The 27,641-nt window shown below is 45.9% G+C and overlaps 1 protein-coding gene across 1 annotated transcript in view; it reads right to left on the bottom strand.

Annotated features, from left to right (window-relative positions):
- The window catches only part of LOC126335822 (kinesin-like protein KIF19), a 603,567-nt gene that overhangs the window by 425,372 nt on the left and 150,554 nt on the right, over positions 1–27,641 (bottom strand). The window contains exon 4 of the mRNA XM_049999287.1: positions 12,036–12,353. Coding sequence (XP_049855244.1) covers positions 12,036–12,353 — 318 coding nt within the window. The remainder of the gene's footprint in view (positions 1–12,035; positions 12,354–27,641) is intronic.

The following is a 27,641-nucleotide window of genomic DNA, read 5'->3' as shown; positions in this document are numbered from 1 at the left end:
GGGAAATCACGGAAAACCTAAATCAGGATGGCTGGACGCGGGATTGAACCGTCGCCCTCCCGAATGCGAGTCCAGTGTGCTAACCACTGCGCCACCTCGCTCGGTACATCAACAGCACACTAAAAGTTTCAGAAGATTTACTATTCCACCCACGAAGTTGTGTTACCGTGTCAAATAATTCACCAGCGGGAGGCAGAAAGCACTTCCAGAGAGTGTAACATGGCGTTCACGTTGTAATGGTACTTGAATTACGTAACCATTATGGCACCTCACCTCAGCCTCTCGATACCTGCAATATTCCACTGTGTTTTCTGTAAAGTAGTTAACATATTTCTGAGACAACATTCAGATTTGATTTCATTAATGTAGAGTTACTTTGATACATCGATATGTTTGTGTTGCCATTATATTATTCTTATATGTATTCTTTCTTTTGTCACTATGATCTTTGTCGTACTTGTAACTCTGATTTTTGGGTGCGTAAGCGGTTATTAGAGAGTCAAGTATTGGTCGTCATGTTGAAAAGACGCAAATTGTAGTCAGTTTACAAAATGAGAACTATAACAGTAAGGAAGATATTTTCAAGTATTTTTTAAATTGTGAAGCGATGTTTTGTAAGTTACGTGATATTGCAACAAAAGTAATAAAAAAGAAGTGTAACTTAAATTCGGAGTGCTGATTACTTTCTTTTACATCATAATTGTCCTAACTTGCAAAAGTTTAATCTTCAAGCGCACCTATAAAACTTTTGAATATCGCAGAATAACACCTAGGCCTCTTTACATCCGAGCTCGGAATCATCACTACCTAGATTTTTGACGATTGAGCCATGAGTTCACAACGAGACCAGCATGGGAAACACGAAAACATGAGTGCCTAGTTTATCCAATATTTCGTGAAATGAATTTATTAACTGTGCTCTAATGACACCTGCAATCATAATTAAATTTTACCTTTGTTGTGGTAGGGTTGTTAGAAGGTATAGAGTATTTCATCAATGGGTTTAAGTTGATGCCTTGCTGACTCATGTCCGGCCTATAGGAAGCGTGAAGGAACTCTTTCAGGCTTCATTAGTGCAATTTTTAAGTTGAATATTTCCGATGTTCGGCCGAGCAGTGTCATGGGAAATGTGAAGTCTTCCCTAGAGTAATTGAAGTTGGCACTTCTAGACCGATGCTGCATGAATTCACGATAACAAACTATCTTGACATGCGTTCCACTTGTCAACTCTGTCAATGAAGGTTTCTTGGTGACCACAAGCGACTATCATTATTTGTTTCAACGCAGCTATGTTATTTATTTGTTAATATTATGAGAAAGCTATACCCCTCCACTCGTACGATTCTAGCTTCAGTATTGGCTCAAATTGTGCAAAACATTCTCTGCTTTGTGCATTTGGATTATTGGCGTTGGTGAGACGCTTATGACGCCAAAATGGCTGTCATATGGTAATGGGCCCACGTGACAAAATTCACTTTTCCTTCTTGTTTGTTTTACTCAGTCTACCAAAGCTGCCCTTTACAGTATATACACTCTTGGAAATGGAAAAAAGAACACATTGACACCGGTGTGTCAGACCCACCATACTTGCTCCGGACACTGCGAAAGGGCTGTACAAGCAATGATCACACGCACGGCACAGCGGACACACCAGGAACCGCGGTGTTGGCCGTCGAATGGCGCTAGCTGCGCAGCATTTGTGCACCGCCGCCGTCAGTGTCAGCCAGTATGCCGTGGCATACGGAGCTCCATCGCAGTCTTTAACACTGGTAGCATGCCGCGACAGCGTGGACGTGAACCGTATGTGCAGTTGACGGACTTTGAGCGAGGGCGTATAGTGAGCATGCGGGAGGTCGGGTGGACGTACCGCCGAATTGCTCAACACGTGGGGCGTGATGTCTCCACAGTACATCGATGTTGTCGCCAGTGGTCGGCGGAAGGTGCACGTGCCCGTCGACCTGGGACCGGACCGCAGCGACGCACGGATGCACGCCAAGACCGTAGGATCCTACGCAGTGCCGTAGGGGACCGCACCGCCACTTCCCAGCAAATTAGGGACAATGTTGCTCCTGGGGTATCGGCGAGGAATATTCGCAACCGTCTCCATGAAGCTGGGCTACGGTCCCGCACACCGTTAGGCCGTCTTCCGCTCACGCCCCAACATCGTGTAGCCCGCCTCCAGTGGTGTCGCGACAGGCGTGAATGGAGGGACGAATGGAGACGTGTCGTCTTCAGCGATGAGAGTCGCTTCTGCCTTGGTGCCAATGATGGTCGTATGCGTGTTTGGCGCCGTGCAGGTGAACGCCACAATCAGGTCTGCATACGACCGAGGCACACAGGGCCATCACCCGGCATCATGGTGTGGGGAGCGATCTCCTACACTGGCCGTACACCTCTGGTGATCGTCGAGGGGACACTGAATAGTGCACGGTACATCCAAACCATCATCGAACCCATCGTTCTACCATTCCTAGACCGGCAAGGGAACTTGCTGTTCCAACAGGACAATGCACGTCCGCATGTATCCCGTGCCACCCAACGTGCTCTAGAAGGTGTAAGTCAACTACCCTGGCCAGCAAGATCTCCGGATCTGTCCCCCATTGAGCATGTTTGGGACTGGATGAAATGTCGTCTCACGCGGTCTGCACATCCAGCACGAACGCTGGTCCAACTGAGGCGCCAGGTGGAAATGGCATGGCAAGCCGTTCCACAGGACTACATCCAGCATCTCTACGATCGTCTCCATGGGAGAATAGCAGCCTACATTGCTGCGAAAGGTGGATTTACACTGTACTAGTGCCGACATTGTGCATGCTCTGTTGCCTGTGTCTATGTGCCTGTGGTTCTGTCAGTGTGATCATGTGATGTATCTGACCCCAGGAATGTGTCAATAAAGTTTCCCCTTCCTGGGACAATGAATTCACGGTGTTCTTATTTCAGTTTCCAGGAGTGTATAAAAAAGAGAACCATGAAAACGATTACACCAACGAGAGACTCGTCCTACTCATTTCATCATCGGTTTGGCGATCCATCTACATCTGCATCTATACAAAGCAAATCACTGTGAGTTTCATGGCAGAGGGCACGTCCCACTATACTAGTTATTAGGGTTTCTTCCTGTTCCATTCACTTATGTAGCGCAATAAGAATATTTGTTTGAATGCCTCTGTGCGTGCAGTAATTATTCTGATCTCATCTTCATGATCCCTACGTCAGCGATACGTAGGGGGTTGTAGTATATTCATAGAGTAATCATTTAAAACCAGTTCTTGGAGCTTAGTAAACATTCTCGGAATAGTCTATCTCAAAGAATCGTCCAGTGCAGTATCTCAGTATCTCTTTGACAGTCATTGCCCTTATCTGCATGCATCCAATGTCCTACGTTAGTCCTAACTGGTACGGGTCCCACAAACTTGATCAATATTCTAGTGATTTGCAAGCAGTGTACTTTGTAGATTGATTGCACTTCCCCATTATTCTACCAATAAACGGAAGTCTACCAGCTTCTCACACGCAACTAAACCTATGTGATCATTCCAATCCATTTCATATCCCTACAAATTGCTACACACATGTATTTGTATGAATTGGCCGATTCCAGCGGTGACTCATTGATATTATGATCATAAGATACTACGTTCTTTCGTTTTGTGAAGTGCAAAAATTTTACATTTCTGAACATATAAAGCAAATTGCCAGTCTCTGCATCACTTTGAAATCTTATCAAGATCTGATTGAATGTCTATGCAGTTTCTTTTAAATAGTACCTCGTTGTAAATAACTGTTTCATCTGCAGAAAGCCTGATTTTACTATTGTTTACAAGGTCATTAATGTACAACTTGAACAGCAAAGGCCTCAACACACTTCACACACTTCCCTGGGGCACACCTGAAGTTACTTCTACATATGACGATGACTCTTCATCCAAGATAACGTGTTGCGTCCTCCCTACCAAAAAGTCCTCAATACAGTCACAAATTTCACTTGACACCCCATATGATCGTACTATTGGCAGTAAGCGAGGGTGTGGTACTGAGTCAAATGCTTTTTGGGAATCGAGAAATACAGCATCTGCCTGATAGCCTTGATCCAAAGAGGAAAGTGCGAGTTGGGTTTCAGATCATTGATGTTTATGAAACCCATGATGGATGGCATTGACGAGGTCATTCTGTTCAAGATATCTCATTATTTCAGAGGGCATAACGTGCTCTAAGATTCTACAACAAATCGATGTCAAGGATATTGGACAATAGTTTTGTGGATCACTTCTACCACCTTTCTTGTTGACGGGTGCGACCTGTGCCTTTTTCAATGAATTTGGCACGATGTTTTGCTCGAGGGATCTACGATGGATTATAGTTAGAAGAGGGGCTAACTCAGCCGCATATTCAGTATAGAACCTGCAGGGATTCCATCATGCCCTGGAGTTTTCTTCAGTTTTAGCGATTTCTCAACACCACTAATACTAATATTATTTCATTCATATTCTCAGTGGTACTAGGATTAAATTGAGGCAATTCTCCTGGGGTTTCCTTTGTAAAGAAACATTTGAAAAAGGAGTTATGCATTTCGGCTTTCGGTTTGCTACCCTCAATTTTTGCTAGAGACTGGACACTAACGTTGGGCCACTAACAGCCTTTACATACGGCCAGAATTTCTTTGGCTTCTATTACTTGACAACATTCTGCTACGGCAGTCGCTGAAGGCGCCACGCATTGCTCTCTTGATGGCCAAACGTGTCTCATTCAGCGTTTCGCTCTCTGTAGCCCTACGCTTTGTTTTACACCTATTATGCAGTAATCTCTCATTCTTTGGAAGTTTACTTACAGTGGCTGTATACCATGAAAGTTCCCTCTGATTTGAACTGTTCTATTGGGTACATATCTATCTAGTACTTAGTCAACTACTCTTTTAAACTGGAGCCGGAATTTCTCCAGACACTCCTGCCCTATGTTAAAAGTTTCTAATTCCTCTCCAAAATATGACCCTATTGATCTTTTTCCTAGTTTACTGAGGATATGTCTTTCTGTTTCTTTTAATTGCCCTTTTTACTTTGGCAATCAGTATTGCCACAATCACGTCATGACCACTGATACCAGTTTCGATGTGGACTTCCTCAAAGAGGTCAGGTCTGTTTGTTGCCATTAGATCAAATATATTTCCATCAAGAGTCGGATCCCTATCTATCTGTTCTAGGTAGTTTTCAGAGAAGGCATTTAGTCAAGTTTCACAGGATGTCTTATCAAGCACACCAATAACAAAACTGTAATTTTTCCTATTAGTTGATGGGTGATTAAAGTCTCCGCTGACGATTACGGTATGACTGAGGAACCTACTTGCAAGTGAAGTGAGGTTTTCCCTAAAGTTATCGGTTACTTCAGGAGACGAGGCTGGTGGGCGATAGAAGGATCCAGTTATCATTTCATGCCCGCCCCTGATACTGAGTCTTAACCAAACAATCTCACATGCAGCTTCAATATCTATCACGGTAGATTTGAGTTTCTTGTCTACTGCAAAAAAAAACACCTCCATTTCCCATATGCCTTTTCTTTCGATGTACACTTGAATTTTCTCCACAAATCTCAGTGCTATCAATTTCAGGTCTCAACCAGCTTTCTGTACCTAGTATCTACATCTACATCTACATCTACATCTACATCTACATCCATACTCCGCAAGCCACCTGACGGTGTGTGGCGGAGGGTACCCTGAGTACCTCTATCGGTTCTCCCCTTCTATTCCAATCTCGTATTGCTCGTGGAAAGAAGGACTGTCGGTATGCTTCTGTGTGGGCTCTAATCTCCCTGATTTTATCCTCATGGTCTCTTCGCGAGATATACGTAGGAGGGAGCAAGGTATGTTCTCGAAACTTTAACAAAAGCCCGTACCGAGCTACTGAGCAACTCTCCTGCATAGTCTTCCACTGGAGTTTATCTATCATCTCCGTAACGCTTTCGCGGCTACTAAATGATCCTGTAACGAAGCGCGCTGCTCTCCGTTGGATCTTCTCTATCTCTTCTATCAACCCTATCTGGTACGGATCCCACACTGATGAGCAGTATTCAAGCAGTGGGCGAATAAGCGTACTGTAACCTACTTCCTTTATTTTCGGATTGCATTTCCTTAGGATTCTTCCAATGAATCTCAGTCTGGCATCTGCTTTACCGACGATCAACTTTATATGATCATTCCATTTTAAATCACTCCTAATGCGTATTCCCAGATAATTTATGGAATTAACTGCTTCCAGTTGCTGACTTGCTATTTTGTAGTTAAATGATAAGGGATCTATCTATGTATTCGCAGCACATAACACTTGTCTACATTGAGATTCAATTGCGATTCCCTGCACCATGTGTCAATTCGCTGCAGATCCTCCTGCATTTCAGTGCAATTTTCCATTGTTACAACCTCTCGATGCACCACAGCATCATCTGCAAAAAGCCTCAGTGAACTTCCGATGTCATCCACAAGGTCATTTATGTATATTGTGAATAGCAACGGTCCTATGACACTCCCGTGCAGCACACCTCAAATCACTCTTACTTCGGAAGACTTCTCTCCATTGAGAACACGTTACCCGAGAAGGTCAAGGTGATGGGCTATCACTGTGATGTAAAGCCATGTATCGTTTTAAGTGCTGGAAGTTCAGCCATATGTCTTCGCACTGTACTTCCAGCGCCACCTGTCACGATTGTGGATGTCTTTCACATCCCAATACTCCCTGTGCCTTGCATCCCATCTGTGTCAGCTGCAGAGAGCACCATTTGCCTTGCTCGCCAGTCTGCAGGATTCTCCAGAAAAAAAGAAAAATAATGTAACACAAGACCCTGGACCGACTGACACACACTGAGGCTAAGAGAAAGTATGAGGGGCTACATCCTGTGCATACAACATCAACGTACATTGCCACTATGATAATGGTTCTATCATCTTCCATTCTGCTGCATACAGTTGGCTCTCAGAGTTGTCAGACACAGCCTGCCCCTTGATGGAGGGGGGGGGGGGGGCACGTCCCTCCCTGTTGATTGTTCAAAACCTACTTCAGGAGCAACCCCCCTCCCCCCAAACCATCGGGGACATCAGTCCCCACTTCTCAGCCGAAGAAGCGTTAACTCTTCTTAGGCTCCTCTCGCCAGGAAGGGATCTCTTGGGTAACTGCCTTCCCAGGTTCCTACCAATGGCAAAGCTGACACCTGACAGTAGCTGATCACAGGGCTTTATGGTCCCCCTCAGTCCCTGAGGCTGAATTAGTGAAGCCCTCCCAGCCAGAAAAACCTAAGGAGCAGCGAGAGAAACCTATAAAGAAATAGAAACCCCAGGAAGCATGGCACTGCGGTGGCACCCACACCACCACTACCTACAAGATCTGTGGATGAGGATGAGGTGGAGATTATGGTGTCCGCTGAGGACCTAGATCTCGCTGGGCGCTGGGACCTCAGACACAATGGATGTCGACAGCAGAGGTACTAAACTGGTGGCAGCAAGTGACCCAGCATCATGATCATGTAATCGTCCAGTGGAATTGCAACGGTTTTCCCACCACCTGGCTGAGCTACGGCATCTGTTAAGTTTTACACCTGCTTTCTGTATTGCCCTCCAGAAAACTTTGTTTCCGGCAATGCAGATCCCTGCCCTCCTCAGCTACAAGGGATACTACAGGAACCATAGCAACTATAATAGAGTGCCAGGTGGAATTTGCGTCTATGTCCTGAACTCAGTATGTAGTGAACCTGTGCCCCTTCAAACCCCTCTTCGAGTTGTGGCTGTCAGGATGACTCAGGAAATAACTATCTACAATGTATATCTTCCTCCAGACGGTGCAGTACCCCTGAACGTATTGACTGCACTGATTAACACCCTAAACCTTTCCTACTTTTGGGAGATTGTAACATATATAACCCCCTGTGGGATGGTGCCACGCTTACTGGCCGAGGTAGGGAGGTAGAAATTTTAATGTCACATCTCGACCTCTGCCTCTAAAATACAGGTGGCCTCACATATTTCAGTGTGGCACATGCCACATATTTGGCCATTGATCTCTCGGTTTGCAGTCCTGGCCTTCCATCTATCCACTCGAAAGCACACGACGACCTGTGTGGTAATGACCACTTCCCCGTCATTCCCCGCCATCATGCCCACGGACGCCTACCCAGATGGGCTTTAAAAAGGCAGACTGGGAAGCCTTCACCTCTGCTCTCACCGCTGAATCTCTTCCACATGGTGCCATCGATGTTGTCGTTGAACAGGTCACTACAACGATCGCTTCTGCGGCGGAATACGCGATCCCTCGTTCTTTAGGGTGCCCCTGGCGAAAGACAGTCCATTGGTGGTCGCCAGAAGTCGCTGAGGCAATTAAAGGGCGTCGGCGAGCTCTACAGTAACACAAGCAGCACCCTTTCCTACAGCACCTAATAGCCCTTAAGCGGCTCCTTGCCCGCATTCGCCAGTTATATAACGACAGAAACAGGAGTGTTGGGAGAGGTACGTGTCGACCATTGGATGTCATACGTCACCTTCCCAAGTCTGGACGCGGATCAGACATCTTTTTTGGGTACCAGACCCCAACAGGTGTCCGTGGTATTAACATCAATGGCGTGTTATCTACCGATGCAAACGCGATTGCCAAGCACTTTCCTGAGCAGTATGCTTGAGCCCCTGCATTGGAGAACTACCCCCCAATCTTTTGCACCCTCAGACGATGGATGGAAAAGAAAGTCCTCTCGTTCACTACACGCCACAGTAAACCCTATAATGCCCCATTTACAGAGTGGGAGCTCCTCAGCGCCCTTGCACATTGCCCTGACACAGCTCCTGGCCAGACTGGATCCACAGTCAGATGATTAAACATCTCTTGTCTGACTACAAGTGACATCTCTTTGTCATCTTCACATTGATCTGGTGCAATGGTGTCTTTCGATCGCAATGGCGGGAGGGCACCATCATTCCAGTGCTCAAACCGGGTCAAAACCCACTTGATGTGGATAGCTACCAGCCCACAGCCTCACCAACTTTCTTTGTAAGCTGCTGGAACGTATGGTGTGTCGACAGTTGGGTTGGGTCCTGGAGTCACGTGGCCTACTGGCTCCATGTCAGGGCGGCTTCCACCAGGGTCACTCTACCACTGCTAACCCAGTGTCCCTCGAGTCTACCATCTATACAGCCTTTTCCAGATGCCAACAGCTGGTTGGCACTTTTCTTGATGTACGTAAAGCACATGACATGGCCTGTTGATATCACATCCTTGTCATACTGTATGAGTGGGTTCTCCATGGCTCGCTCCAACTTTTAATCAAAACTTCCTGTCACTACATACTTTTCACGTCAAAATTAGTGCCTCCCATAGTTCCCCCCATATTCAGAAGAATTACGTTCCGCAAGGCTCTGTATTGAGTGTCTCTCTATTTTTAGTGCCTGTTAACAGTCTAACAGCAGCTGTAGGGCCGTCGGTCTCAATTTCTCTGTATGTGGATTACTTCTGCATTTCGTACTGCTCCTCCATTACTGGTGTTGCTGAGTGGTGCCTACAGGGAGCAATTCACAAGGCCCAGTCATGGGCTCTAGCCCACGGCTTCCAGTTTTCAGCCATGAAGTCGTGTGTTATACATTTCTGTCGGCGTCGCAGTCTTCATCCAGAACCAGAACTTTACCTTATTGATGATCAACTCACTGTAGTGGAAACATATCGATTCTTAGGACTGGGTTTCGATGCCTGATTGACTTCTACCTTATCTTCATCAGCTTAAGCAGAAGTGTTGGCGGCATGTCAATGCCCTATGCTGCCTGAGCAAGACCAACTGGGGTGAAAGTCACCCTAAACTGTTGCAGCTCTACAGAGCCCTTGATCAATCGCGACTTGACAATGGGAGCCTGGTTTACGGCTTGGCGGCGCCCTCAGCATTGCGTTTACTCGACCCAGTGCACCATTGTGGTGTTCGCCTAGTGATGGTAACTTTTAGAACGAGTCCAGTGACCAGTGTCCTGGTGGAGGCCGGAGTCCCTCCGTTGAAGGTTAGACATGCACAACTGCTTGCCAGTTACGTTGCACACGTTCATAGTTCTCCTGTGCTTCTGAATTACTGTCTCCTTTTCCCAACCATAGCTGTTCATCTCCTGCATTGGCGGCCCAGGTCAGGGCTTATGACTGCAGTTCGCATCTGGTCCCTTCTGTCTGGACTGGAGTCCTTCCCGTTAGCACCTCTCCTCGAGGTCCATTCACATACGCCTCCAAGACGTACACCTAGGCCACAGATTCTTCTGGAGCTTTCGCATGGCCCTAAGGACTCCGTTAACCCTGCGTCTCTCTGCTGTCACTTCCTCTCGATTCTCGACTTGTACCAGGGCCATGAATTAGTTTACACCGATGGCTCAATGGCTGATGGTCACGTAGGCTTTGCGTATGTTCCTGGGGGACATACTGAACAGCACTCCTTGCCAGATGGCTGCAGTGTCTTCACTGCAGAGGTGACCATACCTCATGCTCTTGAGCACATTCTCTCATGCCTTGGTGAGTCATTTCTCCTGTGTACTGACTTCTTGTGCAGCCTACAAGCTATAGACCAATGCTAACCTCGCCATCCTTCGGTAGCGTTCATTAAGGAGTCCTTCTGTGCCCTGGAGTGATCCCGTCGTTCAGTGATGTTTGTGTGGACCGTAGGACATTTCGGAGTCCCAGGCAACGAATTTGCCGACAGGCTGGCCAAACAGACTATGCAGAAACCGCTTCTGGGGATGGGCATCTCCGAAACTGACCCGTGTTTTGTCTTACGCCGCAGGGTTTTCTGGCTTTGGGAGACGGAATGGCACAACAGTATGCACAACAAACTGTGTGTCATTAAGGAGACTAAGAATTTGTGGACGTCTTCCATCCAGTCCTCTCATAGGGAATCAGTTGTCCTCTGCTGGCTCTGCATTGGCCATATGTGGCTAACGCAAGGTTACCTCCTCCAATGCGGGGACCCACCTCTGTGTCGCTGTGGCTCACAAATGACGATCTTCCACCTCTTGCTGGGCTGTCTAGTTTCAGCCAGTCTGCAGCGGACTTTCAACTTTCCCAGCACCCTACCTTCAGTGTTGGCTGACAATGCCTCAACAGCCGCTTTAGTTTTACGTTTTATTCGTGAGGTTGGGTTTTATCATTTGTTCTAAGTTTTAGCACACGTCCTTTGTCCCTCTGTGTCCTCCAACCTAGAGATTTTAGGGTGGAAGTTTTAATATGATGCAGAGTGGATGGCTTCTCCTTTTATTCTCATGATCAGCCAGCCATGGTAATCTGCTTCCTTATTTTGATCTCTTCTACATGTTTCTTGCGTCTCTCATTGTTCTAAGTTTTAGCACACGTCCTTTGTCCCTCTGTGTCCTCCAACCTAGAGATTTTAGGGTGGAAGTTTTAATATGATGCAGAGTGGATGGCTTCTCCTTTTATTCTCATGATCAGCCAGCCATGGTAATCTGCTTCCTTATTTTGATCTCTTCTACATGTTTCTTGCGTCTCTCTGTGGTTTTCTTGTCCAATTTTGTCCACATTAGTGTTTGTTGGCCTTCTGTCATTCTTGTGGTTTTCTCCTTTCTTACAACTATGTTTTGTATGTGTCTATTATTTTACTTCCGCCTTTGTGGAATTGTTTTAATCGGAACGAGAGTCCGATGACCTAGCAGTTTGGTCTCTGTCCACCCCCCTTTTAAACCAAGCAACCAACCAACTGGTTCTCTAAATTTTCTCAATACTGCCGTCGAAGAGAATATTGCCTTCCTTCCAGTAATTCCTATCTGAGTTCCCGAATTATCCCTGTAACACATGCGTTTTTTTTTTTCCTAACCTACCGGCAACAAATTTAGCAGCCCGCCTCTGAACTGCTTCAGCATGTTCCTTTAATCCGACATGGCACATTTCCCAAACACTCGAACAGCACTCAAAAATGGGTCGCCCCAGTGTCCTATACGAGGTGTCCGTTACAGAAGAACCACACTTCGCTACATTCAGGCAGCATAGTGAGAAGCAGTAACAGACGTGGTGAGCGCGACGGGTACTCACGGAGTAGGCGGGGTCCCTGGCGACGCCCTGGAAGAGCTGGTCGAGCGCGCGCACCATGACGCCGGGGCTGGCGGGCCGGCCCAGCATGGTGTGCGTCTTGCCGGAGCCGGTGGCGCCGTACGCGAACACGGCGGCGTGGTAGCCGCGCAGCACGTCGCCCACCAGCGGCGCCACCGTCGCCTCGAACACGTGCTGCTGCGTCGCCTGCTCGCCCAGCACACGGTCGAACGTGTAGCCGCGCTCCGCCGCGCCCTGCGCCTGCGACTGCGGCTGCGGCTGCCGCGGCTGGCCGCTCTGCGCGTCCTCCAGCACCACCGTCTGCAACACCGGCACCGCCGCCGCTCAAGCACGTTCTGCACGGCACGTGCGAGCTGCCAACATTACCAGTGACGCACCGGTTCCGCCGGCTCCTGCCGTGTAGACGGGGCCACTTGCACGGGATCAACTTTGCGGGTTGCATCCCTCCTAGCTTATGAACGCTGCAGGTTTTCTTTTGCTTTTAATTTTCTTATCTCAGTTCTCTGCCGTGCTATGTAATTGTTTTGGCTAGCATCATAATAAAATAATTTAAACACAGCTATAGCACATTGCCATACAGCAGTCACAACCTATTATTCAGGAATATTTGTACTACAATTTAGCTGCAACAATTTTATTTAGCTTCAGTGATTTAAACTACAAACTTGTTTCTACTTAATGTCAGTTTCAAGTGTTGCGTCTAGTTCTTATGACGCGCAATACATCCTGGAACTTTTATATGTTGACAGAAATCAATATAAGTGCGTCAGTTTTCAAGTCTATTTTTGACGTTTGCGTCTGACAGTCGCTGCTCCTATGATGTTTTCTTGAGCAGTAACAGTCAGGCGCAAACGTCAAGAATAGACTTTCAAACTGACACACCTATATTGATTTCTATCGACATATATGATGGTTCTCGATCTTCCACCATAATCTAGTCCATCAACATGAGGTGGCAAATATGAGGTACCTAAGGAGGTGGAAAGGTGGTTTCTACTATTCCAAGACTGCTTGGTAGCTACAACAGGAAAAGACAATTAATTAGCAGGAGTACAAAATAAGAAACTATTTATTACTTAACTTCGCGGTAGCCATGATCAGTTGGTTGACAGTTATGCACTACTAGCCATAAAAATTGCTACACCAAGAAGAAATGCACATGATAAACGGGTATTCATTGGACAAATATATTATACTAGAGCTCACATGTGATTACATTTTCACGGAATTTGGGTGCATAGAACCTGAGAAATCAATACCCAGAACAACCACCTCTGGCAGTGATAACGGCCTTGATACGCCTGGGCATTGAGTCAAACAGAGCTTGGATGGCGTGTACAGGTACAGCTGCCCATGCAGCTTCAACACGACACCACTGTTCATCAAGAGTAGTGACTGGCGTATTGTGACGAGCCAGTTGCTCGGCCACCATCGACCAAACGTTTTCAATTGGTGAGAGATCTGGAGAATGTGCTGGCCAGGGCAGCAATCGAACATTTTCTGTATCCAGAAAGGCCCGTACAGGACCTGAAACATGCGGTCGTGCATTATCTTGCTGAAATGTAGGGTTTCGCAGGGATGGAATGAAGGGTAGATGGTGGTGGTGGTTAGTGTTTAACGTCCCGTCGACAACGAGGTCATTAGAGACGGAACGCAAACTCGGGTTAGGGAAGGATTGGGAAGGAAATCGGTTGTGCCCTTTCAAAGGAACCATCCCGGCATTTGCCTGAAGCGATTTAGGGAAATCACGGAAAACCTAAATTAGGATGGTTGGAGACGGGATTGAACCGTCGTCCTCCCGAATGCGAGTCCAGTGTGCTAACCACAGCGCCACCTCGCTCGCTGACTGAAGGGTAGAGCCATGGGTCGTAACACATTTGAAATGTAACGTCCACTCTCCAAAGTGCCGTCAATGCGAACAAGAGGTGACCGAGACGTGTACCCAATGGCACCCCATACCATTACGCCGAGTGATACGCCAGTATGGCGATGACGAATACACGCTTCCAATGTGCGTTCACCGCGATGTCGCCAAACACGGATGCGACCTTCATGATGCTATAAACAGAACCTGGATTCATCCGAAAAAATTACGTTTTGCCATTCGTGCACCCAGGCTCGTAGTTGAGTATACCATAGCAGGAGCTCCTGTCTGTTATGCAGCGTCAAGGGTAACCGCAGCCATTGTCTCCGAACTTATAGTCCATGCTGCTGCAAACTTCGTCGAGCTGTTCGTGCAGATGGTTGTTATCTTGCAAACGTCCCCATCTGTTGACTCAGGGATCGAGACGTGGCTGCACGATCCGTTACAGCCATGCGGATAAGATGCCTGTCATCTCGACTGCTAGTGATACGAGGCCGTTGGGATCCGGCATGGCGTTCCGTATTACCCACCTGAACTCGCCGATTCCATATTCTGCTAACAGTCATTGGATCTCGACTAACTCGAGCTGCAGTGTCGCGATGCGACAAACCGCAAATCTTGAAGTGACCAATTAATCTCTCGTAATCTTGAATGTCGAATCCGGTGAATTTGAAGACTACGGAGCTACAAAGACTTGATAGCAGCAATGACAGAGCTGCAGACGATGACTAACATCGGCGCTGTCTGACCACTGAGCGCGGCTACGAACTGTAGACTGGCACAACTGCACTACTCTCTTGTTGCACATGAAGTGGCCTAGCGGTGCCTCGCGGCGAGTATAAGTACTGCGACTGGCTGTGTACTCTTTGGCTAACACAGCTGATCTTCTGTTCCGTTTATCGAGAGAATCGCATCCGGCGGATCGATCTCTCAGGCGGCGGTGTGGTTGTATGACTGACGACATCACAATATAAAAGCTCCAGGACGTTTCGTGCGTCATAAGAACTAGACACATCACTTTAAACTGACAGTTAAGTCGAAACAAGCTTCTAGTCTAAATAACTGTCACAAGCCAGTAAAGCTTGTAGCAGCTAAACAGACTACAATATCCCTGTTTAATGTCATACTTTGACGTCTTACTAGCTGTGGGGTCAATGGAGAAAGAAAACCTGTTATTAAGACAATAATCAGCAGTTAAAGAGGTTCAATTAAGAAATCTTTATCACAGTGTTAATTAATGAAGAATTCTAAAATTTGTTACAACTGTGTTTCAGGACTAATTTCTGAGTAATTGCCCAGGAAACTTGCGCTACTGACCATTAATTTCTTAAAAAATGTTACCACATCTTACAATTGTAAATGCTTCAACACAAAAAAGAAGACATCGATATTAAGTACCAAAAATAGGAAAGGTGGATGAAAACAGTGAAATGAAAACAAAACTTACTTTTATTTCTCAAGCACACAATAATTTTTTTTATTATTAACAACAATTTTGTCTGTTTCACTAATGATATTAGCAATTTCACAAGGGACACCTGCCACATGTTTTGGAAACACACCCCTGTTTAATCTGTGCCTATTGGTATTCATAAAATCTTCGGAAAGATGATCTTCACAAACAAAATATGTAACACAGTTCACATAAAGTGCAGGTTTACAAACACTTTTCCACTTCAGAAGCAATTCTTGGGGTTGTTTTGGAAACCAGGTAGAAATGCTTGTTGCTAATTTCTCCGTTGAACCCACGTAATATCCATATGAACAGCTTGGGAATTTACAGAAGTATTTCAACGTCAATTTGTTGTGTTGTATATTCTTAAAAAAAATAAATTTCTTCATTAAATAAACTACTGACATATCAAAATTATTTAAATAAACAAACGGAAACAGCACAGCTTAATTCACAATAGAAGACAATACATTTCATTTATACGCTACTAGATTATCTACTGATGATTGAACGTCTTACCTTAGGATTAATTGCGACATTTTTTCAGCAGGAAATCTCTTCAATTCCACGGTGAACTTGTTAAATTTGAAGTAAAGAACCTATTTATAATTAAGATAAGTAGTATGTAAATATGAAACAAATACAAAGAACTGTAATCGTAGATTTCAGTACAGAACAAAAAGAACAATAGAATATCAACAACCGCCATTGGAGAGCTCTCATTGGTCAATTCCAGCATGTTTGACTCGTTTGACTCCTAGCGCCACTAGTAGTCTGCAAGGAACTACGTGGCTCGTTGCCTCTTCTGCCATATAGCTTTCACCCCCGTGGTACTACCGCTGTCGTATGTAATAAGATGCATCCTATTATCACGCATATTAAAGTGCTTCGCGCATACGTAGAGGCCGAGTGGGAAACTCAACTAACAGCGCGAGATTCTTTGTGGATTGTGTCTCCTGCACGACGAAAAGTTGTAGTTCGTTCACGTCATAAATAATTAACAAGTGAAACACCTGCTATAAGCATTGAATGGCATTTAAACAATAAGATGCTTGTATGAGGAAGTGAATGTAAATCAGTGAACCAGATCTGTCAGGAACTGCTCTTAAAAAATATGTTCTGGTTCACTAGCACAGCACTCGCACATGACCGATAACGTGTCTCCTCCCGAATAGAAAAACGTGAGTTAATCAAGTAAATTAACATTGGCAACAGAAAAGCAACATTTCTATTGGTTTGTCCATGATTTCTAGATTTTTATAGTTGGATCGTTTACACATGTAATTGACTTAGTTTCACATAAACTGCACGCAAACAACCAAATACAGGGCACACAATGTCAGTCTAAAATACAATTAGTTATAGTAATCATTACAAAAGGACACAAAAGGACAAATATATTTGATAGTCACGAATATTAAATTTAAACCGTTCGGTTCCCTTGCTGAAAGTTGGCAGTAAGGACAGTACACACGTAGAGCAGACGACGAGACTGTTTTTTTTTTATTTTTTTTTTTTTTTTATTTTTTTTTTTTTTAGCTGGACCGTCTGTCGCGTGGGACGCTGCTGTAGAAGACGACTTTCTCACTCGTATCGACGTTCCGTGTAAAACGGGCCTTACGAAATATTTTTCCACATAAGCGACGTGTCATCTGCGCCTCCGACCCCTTTCCCCCACTCCATCGGCTTCTACTCATTGTACACAGCTCACAAACACAGGGTGAAGACTGAAGTAACCGGCGAGTTGCAGGGACGGATTCCTGACTGGAAATGGAGGAAAAAGGGTCCTCTGAACGTGTCTGAGAAATGGATGGTGTGCGTGCAACGACAACAAATCGTCTCGGAAGACAGCAGAGAGCTGCATCAGATCCTCGTCACAAAGTGACCTCGAAGGGATGCAAGGCACGCGTTCGCATGTCACATCATGGATTGCCACGCTCTTCCGCACTGTCCGGTCTCACAGTCGCCGTGAACACGCTGTTGAAGGGTCTGCACTTCAGGAACCAGTTCACAGTACACAACACTTTCCCGAGTATCCTGGCGTTTAACTCCATTGATTCGGCAGACCATGCTACAGGGCCTCTGCGTCCTATCTGGCGTCCGGGGAAGATAATGTTGAAGTGTCGGCGAACTGCAATGCGAAAGTGGGGTAATGCTCTGTAGTGCACAAACCACATAACCTGTCGAATTGCCAAAGGCTCATACTCAATCAGCCCGGGCAGACAATACCCCGGAAAGTCCAGGTAGATTCCTCCGCTGGGCGTTGTGGAATCATAAGCGGTCCATATACACTCCTGGAAATGGAAAAAAGAACACATTGACACCGGTGTGTCAGACCCACCATACTTGCTCCGGACACTGCGAGAGGGCTGTACAAGCAATGATCACACGCACGGCACAGCGGACACACCAGGAACCGCGGTGTTGGCCGTCGAATGGCGCTAGCTGCGCAGCATTTGTGCACCGCCGCCGTCAGTGTCAGCCAGTTTGCCGTGGCATACGGAGCTCCATCGCAGTCTTTAACACTGGTAGCATGCCGCGACAGCGTGGACGTGAACCGTATGTGCAGTTGACGGACTATGAGCGAGGGCGTATAGTGGGCATGCGGGAGGCCGGGTGGACGTACCGCCGAATTGCTCAACACGTGGGGCGTGAGGTCTCCACAGTACATCGATGTTGTCGCCAGTGGTCGGCGGAAGGTGCACGTGCCCGTCGACCTGGGACCGGACCGCAGCGACGCACGGATGCACGCCAAGACCGTAGGATCCTACGCAGTGCCGTAGGGGACCGCACCGCCACTTCCCAACAAATTAGGGACACTGTTGCTCCTGGGGTATCGGCGAGGACCATTCGCAACCGTCTCCATGAAGCTGGGCTACGGTCCCGCACACCGTTAGGCCGTCTTCCGCTCACGCCCCAACATCGTGCAGTCCGCCTCCAGTGGTGTCGCGACAGGCGTGAATGGAGGGACGAATGGAGACGTGTCGTCTTCAGCGATGACAGTCGCTTCTGCCTTGGTGCCAATGATGGTCGTATGCGTGTTTGGCGCCGTGCAGGTGAGCGCCACAATCAGGACTACATACGACCGAGGCACTCAGGGCCAACACCTGGCATCATGGTGTGGGGAACGATCTCCTGCACTGGCCGTACACCTCTGGTGATCGTCGAGGGGACACTGAATAGTGCACGGTACATCCAAACCGTCATCGAACCCATCGTTCTACCATTCCTAGACCGGCAAGGGAACTTGCTGTTCCAACAGGACAATGTACGTCCGCATGTATCCCGTGCCACCCAATGTGCTCTAGAAGGTGTAAGTCAACTACCCTGGCCATCAAGATCTCCGGATCTGTACCCCATTGAGCATGTTTGGGACTGGATGAAGCGTCGTCTCACGCGGTCTGCACGTCCAGCACGAACGCTGGGCCAACTGAGGCGCCAGGTGGAAATGGCATGGCAAGCCGTTCCACAGGACTACATCCAGCATCTCTACGATAGTCTCCATGGGAGAATAGCAGCCTGCATTGCTGCGAAAGGTGGATATACACTGTACTAGTGCCGACATTGTGCATGCTCTGTTGCCTGTGTCTATGTGCCTGTGGTTCTGTCAGTGTGATCATGTGATGTATCTGACCCCAGGAATGTGTCAATAAAGTTTCCCCTTCCTGGGACAATGATTTCACGGTGTTCTTATTTCAATTTCCAGGAGTGTATGTGGTCGTCACAAATCTCTGCATACACATTGATGCTGAAATGATGCTGATCAGCCGGCCATGGTGGCCGAGCAGTTCTAGGCACTACAGTCTGGAACCGCGCGACTGCTACGGTCGCAGGTTCGAATCCTGCCTTGGGCATGGACGTGTGCGATGTCCTAAGGTAGTTAGGTATAAGTAGTTCTAAGTTTTAGGGGACTGATGAGTTCAGAGGTTAAGTCCCATAGTGCTCGGAGCCATATTTTGATGCTGATCAAATGCCTCGGCCATTCCCGAGGGTCCTCAGTAGCTAGCAGGTGACTATTACGCAGATTGATGATGTCAGGTCTGACAATGGTTGCTTCGTCGGTAAAGAGGACTGATGACAGAAATCCCATCATTGTGATGGTCTGCTGCAAACGGCATCGACAAATGCCTTCGCATAAAGGGAAATCCACAACTGATAATCCTTGCACTCATTGCAGGTTATAGCATTAGTAGTGATTGTCATGCAAGATATACATAATCATACTTCGGCTTACACCATGTTTGTGGGCCTGTTGGCGGGCGAGTTGCCTGTAGCTTGTACTAGGTTGCGTCTCAATACCTTGTAGAACCTAGTCCTGCAAATCTGGTGTACGCCCAGTCCGCCGCCTCCCTGAACGTTCGTCTGTCTGAAAGGACGCACGATCACACAAACGTCCAAAATAAAGCTTGAAATATTGTCTCATGTGGTTGGTGTCTTTGAGGGTATTTGTTGTAGTACAGCTGTGCTGCCTCTCGACCGTTTCCATCTGCTTCTTCGCACACAAACACCATCTGAGCTTGTTTACGGTATGAATACCGAACCATTCTGCTGCTTACAGTACGCTGCATCAATCACACAGCCTGCAACACACAAAGAACACTCGGCACGTGGTCACAGGGCCTTCCATTCGTCAGCGCGATGCATTTTCATAGACCTTTTTTCCTCTATTTCCACTCAGAGATCCGTCCCCGCAGTTTGTCGCTTTTATTAGTGTTCACCCTTTATAACAATATCTATACAGCGTTAGATGAAAATACTTGTTCCAAACAGTAAACCACATGCGACTTAGTATTTTGTTTTGCTTGTTGGTATTCAGGTTGCTAAGGGCTATTTATCGACTGTCATTTTTTTTATTTGTAGTTCACTGTTAGCAATTTAAGTCCGCATATTGTCATTTTGCCATTTGGAGATAGTGACTGGAGATGTGGACGCTAGAAAATAAAGTATCAAGTGGAGAAATCGGAACATTTCCAACATATTCTTCTGTTTGAGTTCAATAGAGGGTCGGAAGCACCGATGGCAACCAGAAATATAAGCGCCATATGTGCGGATAATGCTATTGGACAGAGAACGGACAGAAAATGGTTTTCTCGTTTTATGGAGGATCATTTTTTCATTAGTGACTCTCCACGTTCAGAAAACCTTTCGGGTTTGATGAAGATCATTTAAACACATTAATCCGCGGTCATCCATGACAGTGGACTCGAGAACTACAGGTGATGAACTGTGATCATTTCACCATCATGAGACATTTTCATGCCATGGGGAAGGTTCAAAAATCGGGAGTAAGGGCACCGCATGCTCAAAGCCAAAGTCACAAAAATCAAAGTCACAAAAAGACCGTCTGTACATCTCTGCTTGCTTGTCATCGCTTGGTTCGTGAACAACACCGACCACTCCTACCCTATATCATTACCTACAGCTACATCTACATCTACATGACTACTCTGCAATTCACATTTAAGTGCTTGGCAAAGGGTTCATCGAACCACAATCATACTATCTCTCTACTATTCCACTCCCGAACAGCGAGCGGGAAAAACGAACACCTAAACCTTTCTGTTCGAGCTCTGATTTCTCTTATTTTATTTTGATGATCATTCCTACCTATGTAGGTTGGGCTCAACAAAATATTTTCGCATTCGGAAGAGAAAGTTGGTGACTGAAATTTCGTAAAAAGGTCTCGCCGCGACGAAAAACGTCTATGCTGTAATGACTTCCATCCCAACTCGTGTATCATATCTGCCACACTCTCTCCCCTATAACGTGATAATACAAAACGAGCTGCCCTTTTTTGCACCCTTTCGATGTCCTCCGTCAATCCCACCTGGTAAGGATCCCACACCGCGCAGCAATATTCTAACAGAGGACGAACGAGTGTAGTGTAAGCTGTCTCTTTAGTGGACTTGTTGCATCTTCTAAGTGTCCTGCCAATGAAACGCAACCTTTGGCTCGCCTTCCCGACCTGTGACAAGAAATGGTGTCTTTATGCTAACATAACGAAAAGAAAGGAATGGTTGAGCCCAAACAAAGCAGAACTCCCCGTTCAAGCACGAGTGTGCATCCAGAAATGTTACACCTCTGGTTGAACAGCGACGGTGTGGTGTACTACGAATTGCTTCCCCGGGGTATAACCATCACTGCTGACATTGATTGTCAATTACTGAGACGTCTTGTCGACGCGGTCAAGATCAACGATCAGGGTGACTGCGTGAAGTGATGCTACTCCACGATAGAGCCCACTGGAATTCTGCTAGACAGACAATAAACACTGTACAGGAGCTGGGTTAGGAATCCATTCCGCACTTACCTTATTCAGCGCCTCTTTCGCCCTCAGAGTTTCACCTTTCCTGCTCTCTATCGAACAACCTTCAAGGAACTTCCTTTCCAGTTGAAAATAAGCTCCGAACATGGATCGACGGGTTCTTCGCGTCAAATCCACGTTATTTCTACAGCCGCGGAATCAGAAAGCTACTTCAACGTTGGCAGTCAGTTGCAAACAGTGAAGCTGACTATATTATTCATGACACAAGTGTCCGTCGCTTGTATCTGTTGTGTTTATTAAACTTATGGGGAAAAGATATAAGTTTATGCACAAACTGCCACAAAACTACCCTTCCCCCCCCCCCCTCCCTTCAAGATGGGTTTGAATTTTTTGCCAACTAATAGACGAGATCAAAATCCAAGCTTAGAGTAGAAGATGTAGTGTCAATCTCAGTAATGAACGCGAGACTTTTAGCTCAGAGTCGGAGCATATAGAAGAACTATGGCTGACGTTTAAGAGAATAGTTGACCAGGCACTGGACGGGTATGTGCCCTGTAGAATATCTCTCGATGGTAGGAACCCCCCGTGGTATATACTCACTGTAATGAAATTCTAGAGAAAAAGAAACTACTGCTTATTGTTATAATATACAGCATTAAAGCAATGCCGAATGAAACGTTTTTGGCTGTTAGGCTGTCAAAGAGAGCAATGGGTGAAGCCTTCAGTGACTACCTTGACTGAAGATTTTAGAAAAATCTTTCACAAAACCCATATGGAAAGGCTGTTAGTGGCATCAAAATTAATGTCCAGTCACTTACACACGAGATAGGAACCGAAATCGAGAGTAGCAAATCAAAAGCAGAAATGCTTAACAATGCCTTCCAGTGTTCCTTTACGAAGCAGAACCCAAGAGTACTACACTAATTTCATTCTCGTACCGCTAAAAAATGAGTGACATAGATATTAGTGTCAGTGGCGTTGAGAAACACGTGAAACTGTTAAAACTGAACGAAGGTCCAGGACCCGATGAAATCTCTATCACATTCCACACTGATTTTGCGGCTGAGTTAGATGCTGTTTTAAATATAACCTATAGTAGATGCCTATGTAAATAAGTTATACACAACTGCAATCAGTCACTTTTTTTAATAACAATGCTTTATTACATGAACCGGTTTTCGAACCTTTTCAGGTTCATCTTCAGATTGTTTCGGGGGGATCCTGGAAGTTACATCATTACTGGTAGTAGCATAATACTGGGTGCTGGTTTGCGACAGTATAGGCGGCTTTTTTTTCCGCATCTGCCTGCCTCCATTTTGATGTCCAGACCACTTTTATACAGTTGTAAGGAGCATGCTGGATGCTGGTAAAGTGTCACTGTCAAAGTGTAATATAGTTTGTGTGATCTGGACATAAAAATGGAGGCAGGCAGATCCGGAAAGAAGCCGCCTATACTGTCGCAAACCAGCACCCAGCATTATGCTACTACCAGTAATGATGTAACTTCCCGGATCCTCCCGAAACCATCTGAAGATGAACCTGAAAAGGTTCGAAAACCGGTTCATATAATAAAGCATTATTATTCAAAAAAAAGTGACTGGTTGCAGTTTTGTATAACTTATTTACATTCGATATACAGTCACGGTTCTAAAACATCCGTAATTGAAAACTATAATCTATAGTAGATCCCTCGAACAAAAAACCGAGCTCAGCAGCTGCAAGAGGTCACCCGTCACACTCATCCAGAAGAAGGGTAGAGTAAATGATCCACATAACTGTCGTCCAGTACCTTTAGACCATTTGTTGTGAAATCTTAGAACATATTCTGAGCCCAAACACAATGAGGTATATCGGACAGAATGCCAGCCAGCATGGATAGCGAAAACATAGATCAAGAGAAACGCAACTCACACTTTTCTCATGTTAGCCTTAAAGCCATTGTTCAAGGAAATCAGGTAGATGCAGTGTTTCTGAATTCTAAAAAACGTTTGACTAATTATCAAATCCACATTTCTTATCTAAAGTACAATCCTATGGGATAACTAGCGAAATTTGTGGCTGAGATTATTTTGGTAGGGATGACGCAGCACAGCAAATTTATATTGCAGGAAGGGTCATCGGCAGGTGTAAAAGTATCTTAGGGTAAGTGTGTTGGGACCCTTGCTGATCATGTTGAATATTATTCACCTTGTGGATAATACACTCCTGGAAATGGAAAAAAGAACACATTGACACCGGTGTGTCAGACCCACCATACTTGCTCCGGACACTGCGAGAGGGCTGTACAAGCAATGATCACACGCACGGCACAGCGGACACACCAGGAACCGCGGTGTTGGCCGTCGAATGGCGCTAGCTGCGCAGCATTTGTGCACCGTCGCCGTCAGTGTCAGCCAGTTTGCCGTGGCATACGGAGCTCCATCGCAGTCTTTAACACTGGTAGCATGCCGCGACAGCGTGCACGTGAACCGTATGTGCAGTTGACGGACTTTGAGCGAGAGCGTATACTGGGCATGCGGGAGGCCGGTGGACGTACCGCCGAATTGCTCAACACGTGGGGCGTGAGGTCTCCACAGTACATCGATATTGTCGCCAGTGGTCGGCGGAAGGTGCACGTGCCCGTCGACCTGGGACCGGACCGCAGCGACGCACGGATGCACGCCAAGACCGTAGGATCCTACGCAGTGCCATAGGGGACCGCACCGCCACTTCCCAACAAATTAGGGACACTGTTGCTCCTGGGGTACCGGCGAGGACCATTCGCAACCATCTCCATGAAGCTGGGCTACGGTCCCGCACACCGTTAGGCCGTCTTCCGCTCACATCGTGCAGCCCGCCTCCAGTGGTGTCGCGACAGGCGTGAATGGAGGGACGAATGGAGACGTGTCGTCTTCAGCGATGAGAGTCGCTTCTGCCTTGGTGCCAATGATGGTCGTATGCGTGTTTGGCGCCGTGCAGGTGAGTGCCACAATCAGGACTGCATAAGACCGAGGCACACAGGGCCAACACCCGGCATCATGGTGTGGGGAGCGATCTCCTACACTGGCCGTACACCTCTGGTGATCGTCGAGGGGACACTGAATAGTGCACGGTACATCCAAACCGTCATCGAAGCCATCCTTCTACCATTCCTAGACCGGCAAGGGAACTTGCTGTTCCAACAGGACAATGCACGTCCGCATGTATCCCGTGCCACCCAACGTGCTCTAGAAGGTGTAAGTCAACTACCCTGGCCAGCAAGATCTCCGGATCTGTCCCCCATTGAGCATGTTTGGGACTAGATGAAGCGTCGTCTCACGCGGTCTCCACGTCCAGCACGAACGCTGGTCCAACTGAGGCGCCAGGTGGAAATGGCATGGCAAGCTGTTCCACAGGACTACATCCAGTATCTCTACGATCGTCTCCATGGGAGAATAGCAGCCTGCATTTCTGCGAAAGGTGGATATACACTGTACTAGTGCCGACATTGTGTATGCTCTGTTGCCTGTGTCTATGTGCCTGTGGTTCTGTCAGTGTGATCATGTGATGTATCTGACCCCAGGAATGTGTCAATAAAGTTTTCCCTTCCTGGGACAATGAATTCACGGTGTTCTTATTTCAATTTCCAGGAGTGTATTACTAGAAACATGAAATTTCTTTGGACGACGCATTTATCTATCTATTATAACGTGCTATTTTAAAGAAGCTGCGCCGATATTCAGTCAGATACTGATAAGATTTCAAAGTGATACAAAGAACGGAAACTCACTTAAAATGATCAGAAATTTAAAATAGTGCGCTTCACAAAAGGAAAACATGTAGATCCTATGACTGTAATATCAGTGATTCACAGCTGATATCAACCCATTGAAGTATAAAAATAAAATATTGCGATATTTGTTTTTATTTATCCATACTGTCACAATAAAATGTACACACATCCAAGCGTAAGATAAACAGAGAATAGACGAGTAAATAATAGTAAAAATACAAGATATCGATATATGGAAAAACTGTCAGCTGTTAAACAGTAGGAGATTTGGAGTGAAGAAGCTCCTTCCCGTAATCACTCTCGTTTGTCCAGACTCACAGAGCGTATCTAAGTATGAGTAACTGGAAAATTTTGTGCTTTATATTCTTTTGATAATAACCTGGCATATTTGTCAAAAGTGGCTACCGTTAATGTTCTCAATTCCTCATATATATTTTCTTTTATCTATGCACTTTCTGTTTTGTATATGGTGTGTCAGGAAACACAACGTACATTGTTGGAAAGCAATCAGTCTGACTGTGGATCGTGTCGTGCTGTTTGAGTATTGTATTCCGAATAGAACCTGCATTCTTAAATATGAGGTTTGATTCAGTTTTGCTACCACTATTTACGGTATAAATTAAAGTAAGACTTTTCACGATCAATCTGTGTATCGAACAATGGTAGGTTCTTCGGCACCTACAGCCTGATACACTCACCAATCAGTAAGCGACATCGATTTTATTTTATTTGATTTCTTGTAGGAATTCACATAAATACTGAATGACATAATTAATATGTTTGGATGTAAACCCAATTCGTCGTGCTATCGCGTCTGTGATGTGTCCTTCCGACAGCAAACCTTCAATTTGTGTGCTGCATATTACTGAGCAGTTTCCGTTAACTTTATCGTATTCATATTTGCTCACTGTTGCCCGAGAAAGGGTACATTACACCAAACAACTGAGTGTAACAAGTTGTAGGGATATGAAATTGAGCGATCACATAGCCTGAGTCGTAGATAAAGCAAGTGTCAACTGCAGTTCATTGGTAGAATACTAGCGAAATGCCATCAATATACAAAGGAGACAGCATACGAAAGATTCTTGCAGCCCATTATAGAATAAATCTCAAGCGTGTGGGACCTAAAAGAGCAGGAATAACACACGACAGTCAATTACTACAAAGGACACCACGAATGATCACAGATTACTTCGACCCATGGTATAGTACCACAAAAATACTGAAAGAACTGAACTAGCAGTCGCTTGAAGATAGACGCAAAATATCCAGTGAAAATCTACTTAGTAAATTTGTAGAATCGATTTTAAGTGATCCATCTACGAATATATTTGTCTCCTACGTATTGCTTCGACAGGGATTACAAAGGCAGATTAAACTAATTACAGCACGTACGGAGGCATTTAAGTAATCATTTTGCCCGTGATCCTTAGGTGAGTAGAACAGGAGAAAAAACAGGAGAATACCGTAATCACTGTTACAATGGGACGTGCCCTCCACTATGCACTTCACAGTGGATTGCAGAGTATAGATGTAAATATGTGTAGATGTAGATGTTCGCACAAAGCTGCATAGAGTGGGGAAGAGAGTTGTGGAGTACAGGCCCCACAACGAACTTGTGACGTCACACTAGTTGCCTCGGGGCCCACGAGATATACCAACACCGACTCAAAGGAAGGCCTCAGCACTTGTTGGTGACGTCACTTCAGCTAGGCACGGCGAACGCCAGGTCTGTTGCAGGCAGAAACGCCTGGGCGTTCAAAAATGGCTCTGAGCACCATGCCACTTAACTTCTGAGGTCATCAGTCACCTAGAACTTAGAACTAATTAAACCTAACTAACCTAAGGACATCACACACATCCATGCGCTAGGCAGGATTCGAACCTGCGACCGTAGCGGCCGCGTGGTTCCAGACTAAAGCGCCTAGAACCTCGCCTGGGCTTGCTTATCACTAAACATCTCTTTTTTTTTTTTTGGACAAATGATTCTGCAGTTTTATTTTTATTAAAGATTTTCTTACTATCGTATAGCTACAAATGAAGATCATAGTTCTGTATTACTGTATCCTGTCGAAACAAACGTAGATCAATATGAGAAGATGCTTTGCTCCATTGCAAGCTTCGGAAATTTTACGTTCAAGTAACTATATTTACTTGATCGATTTTGTTATCGAAACTTACCCCAACCCCCATACAATTAACTCTTTCTTTTATTTATTTATTTATTTTCGTTTGACATCGTCACTGGAAATGTA

The sequence above is a fragment of the Schistocerca gregaria genome, chromosome 2 (genome assembly GCF_023897955.1).
Source record: "Schistocerca gregaria isolate iqSchGreg1 chromosome 2, iqSchGreg1.2, whole genome shotgun sequence".
NCBI classification, from domain to species: domain Eukaryota; kingdom Metazoa; phylum Arthropoda; class Insecta; order Orthoptera; family Acrididae; genus Schistocerca; species Schistocerca gregaria.
The sequence above is the reverse complement of the archived record's forward strand: the minus strand, read 5'-3'. Positions and strand labels throughout refer to the sequence as shown.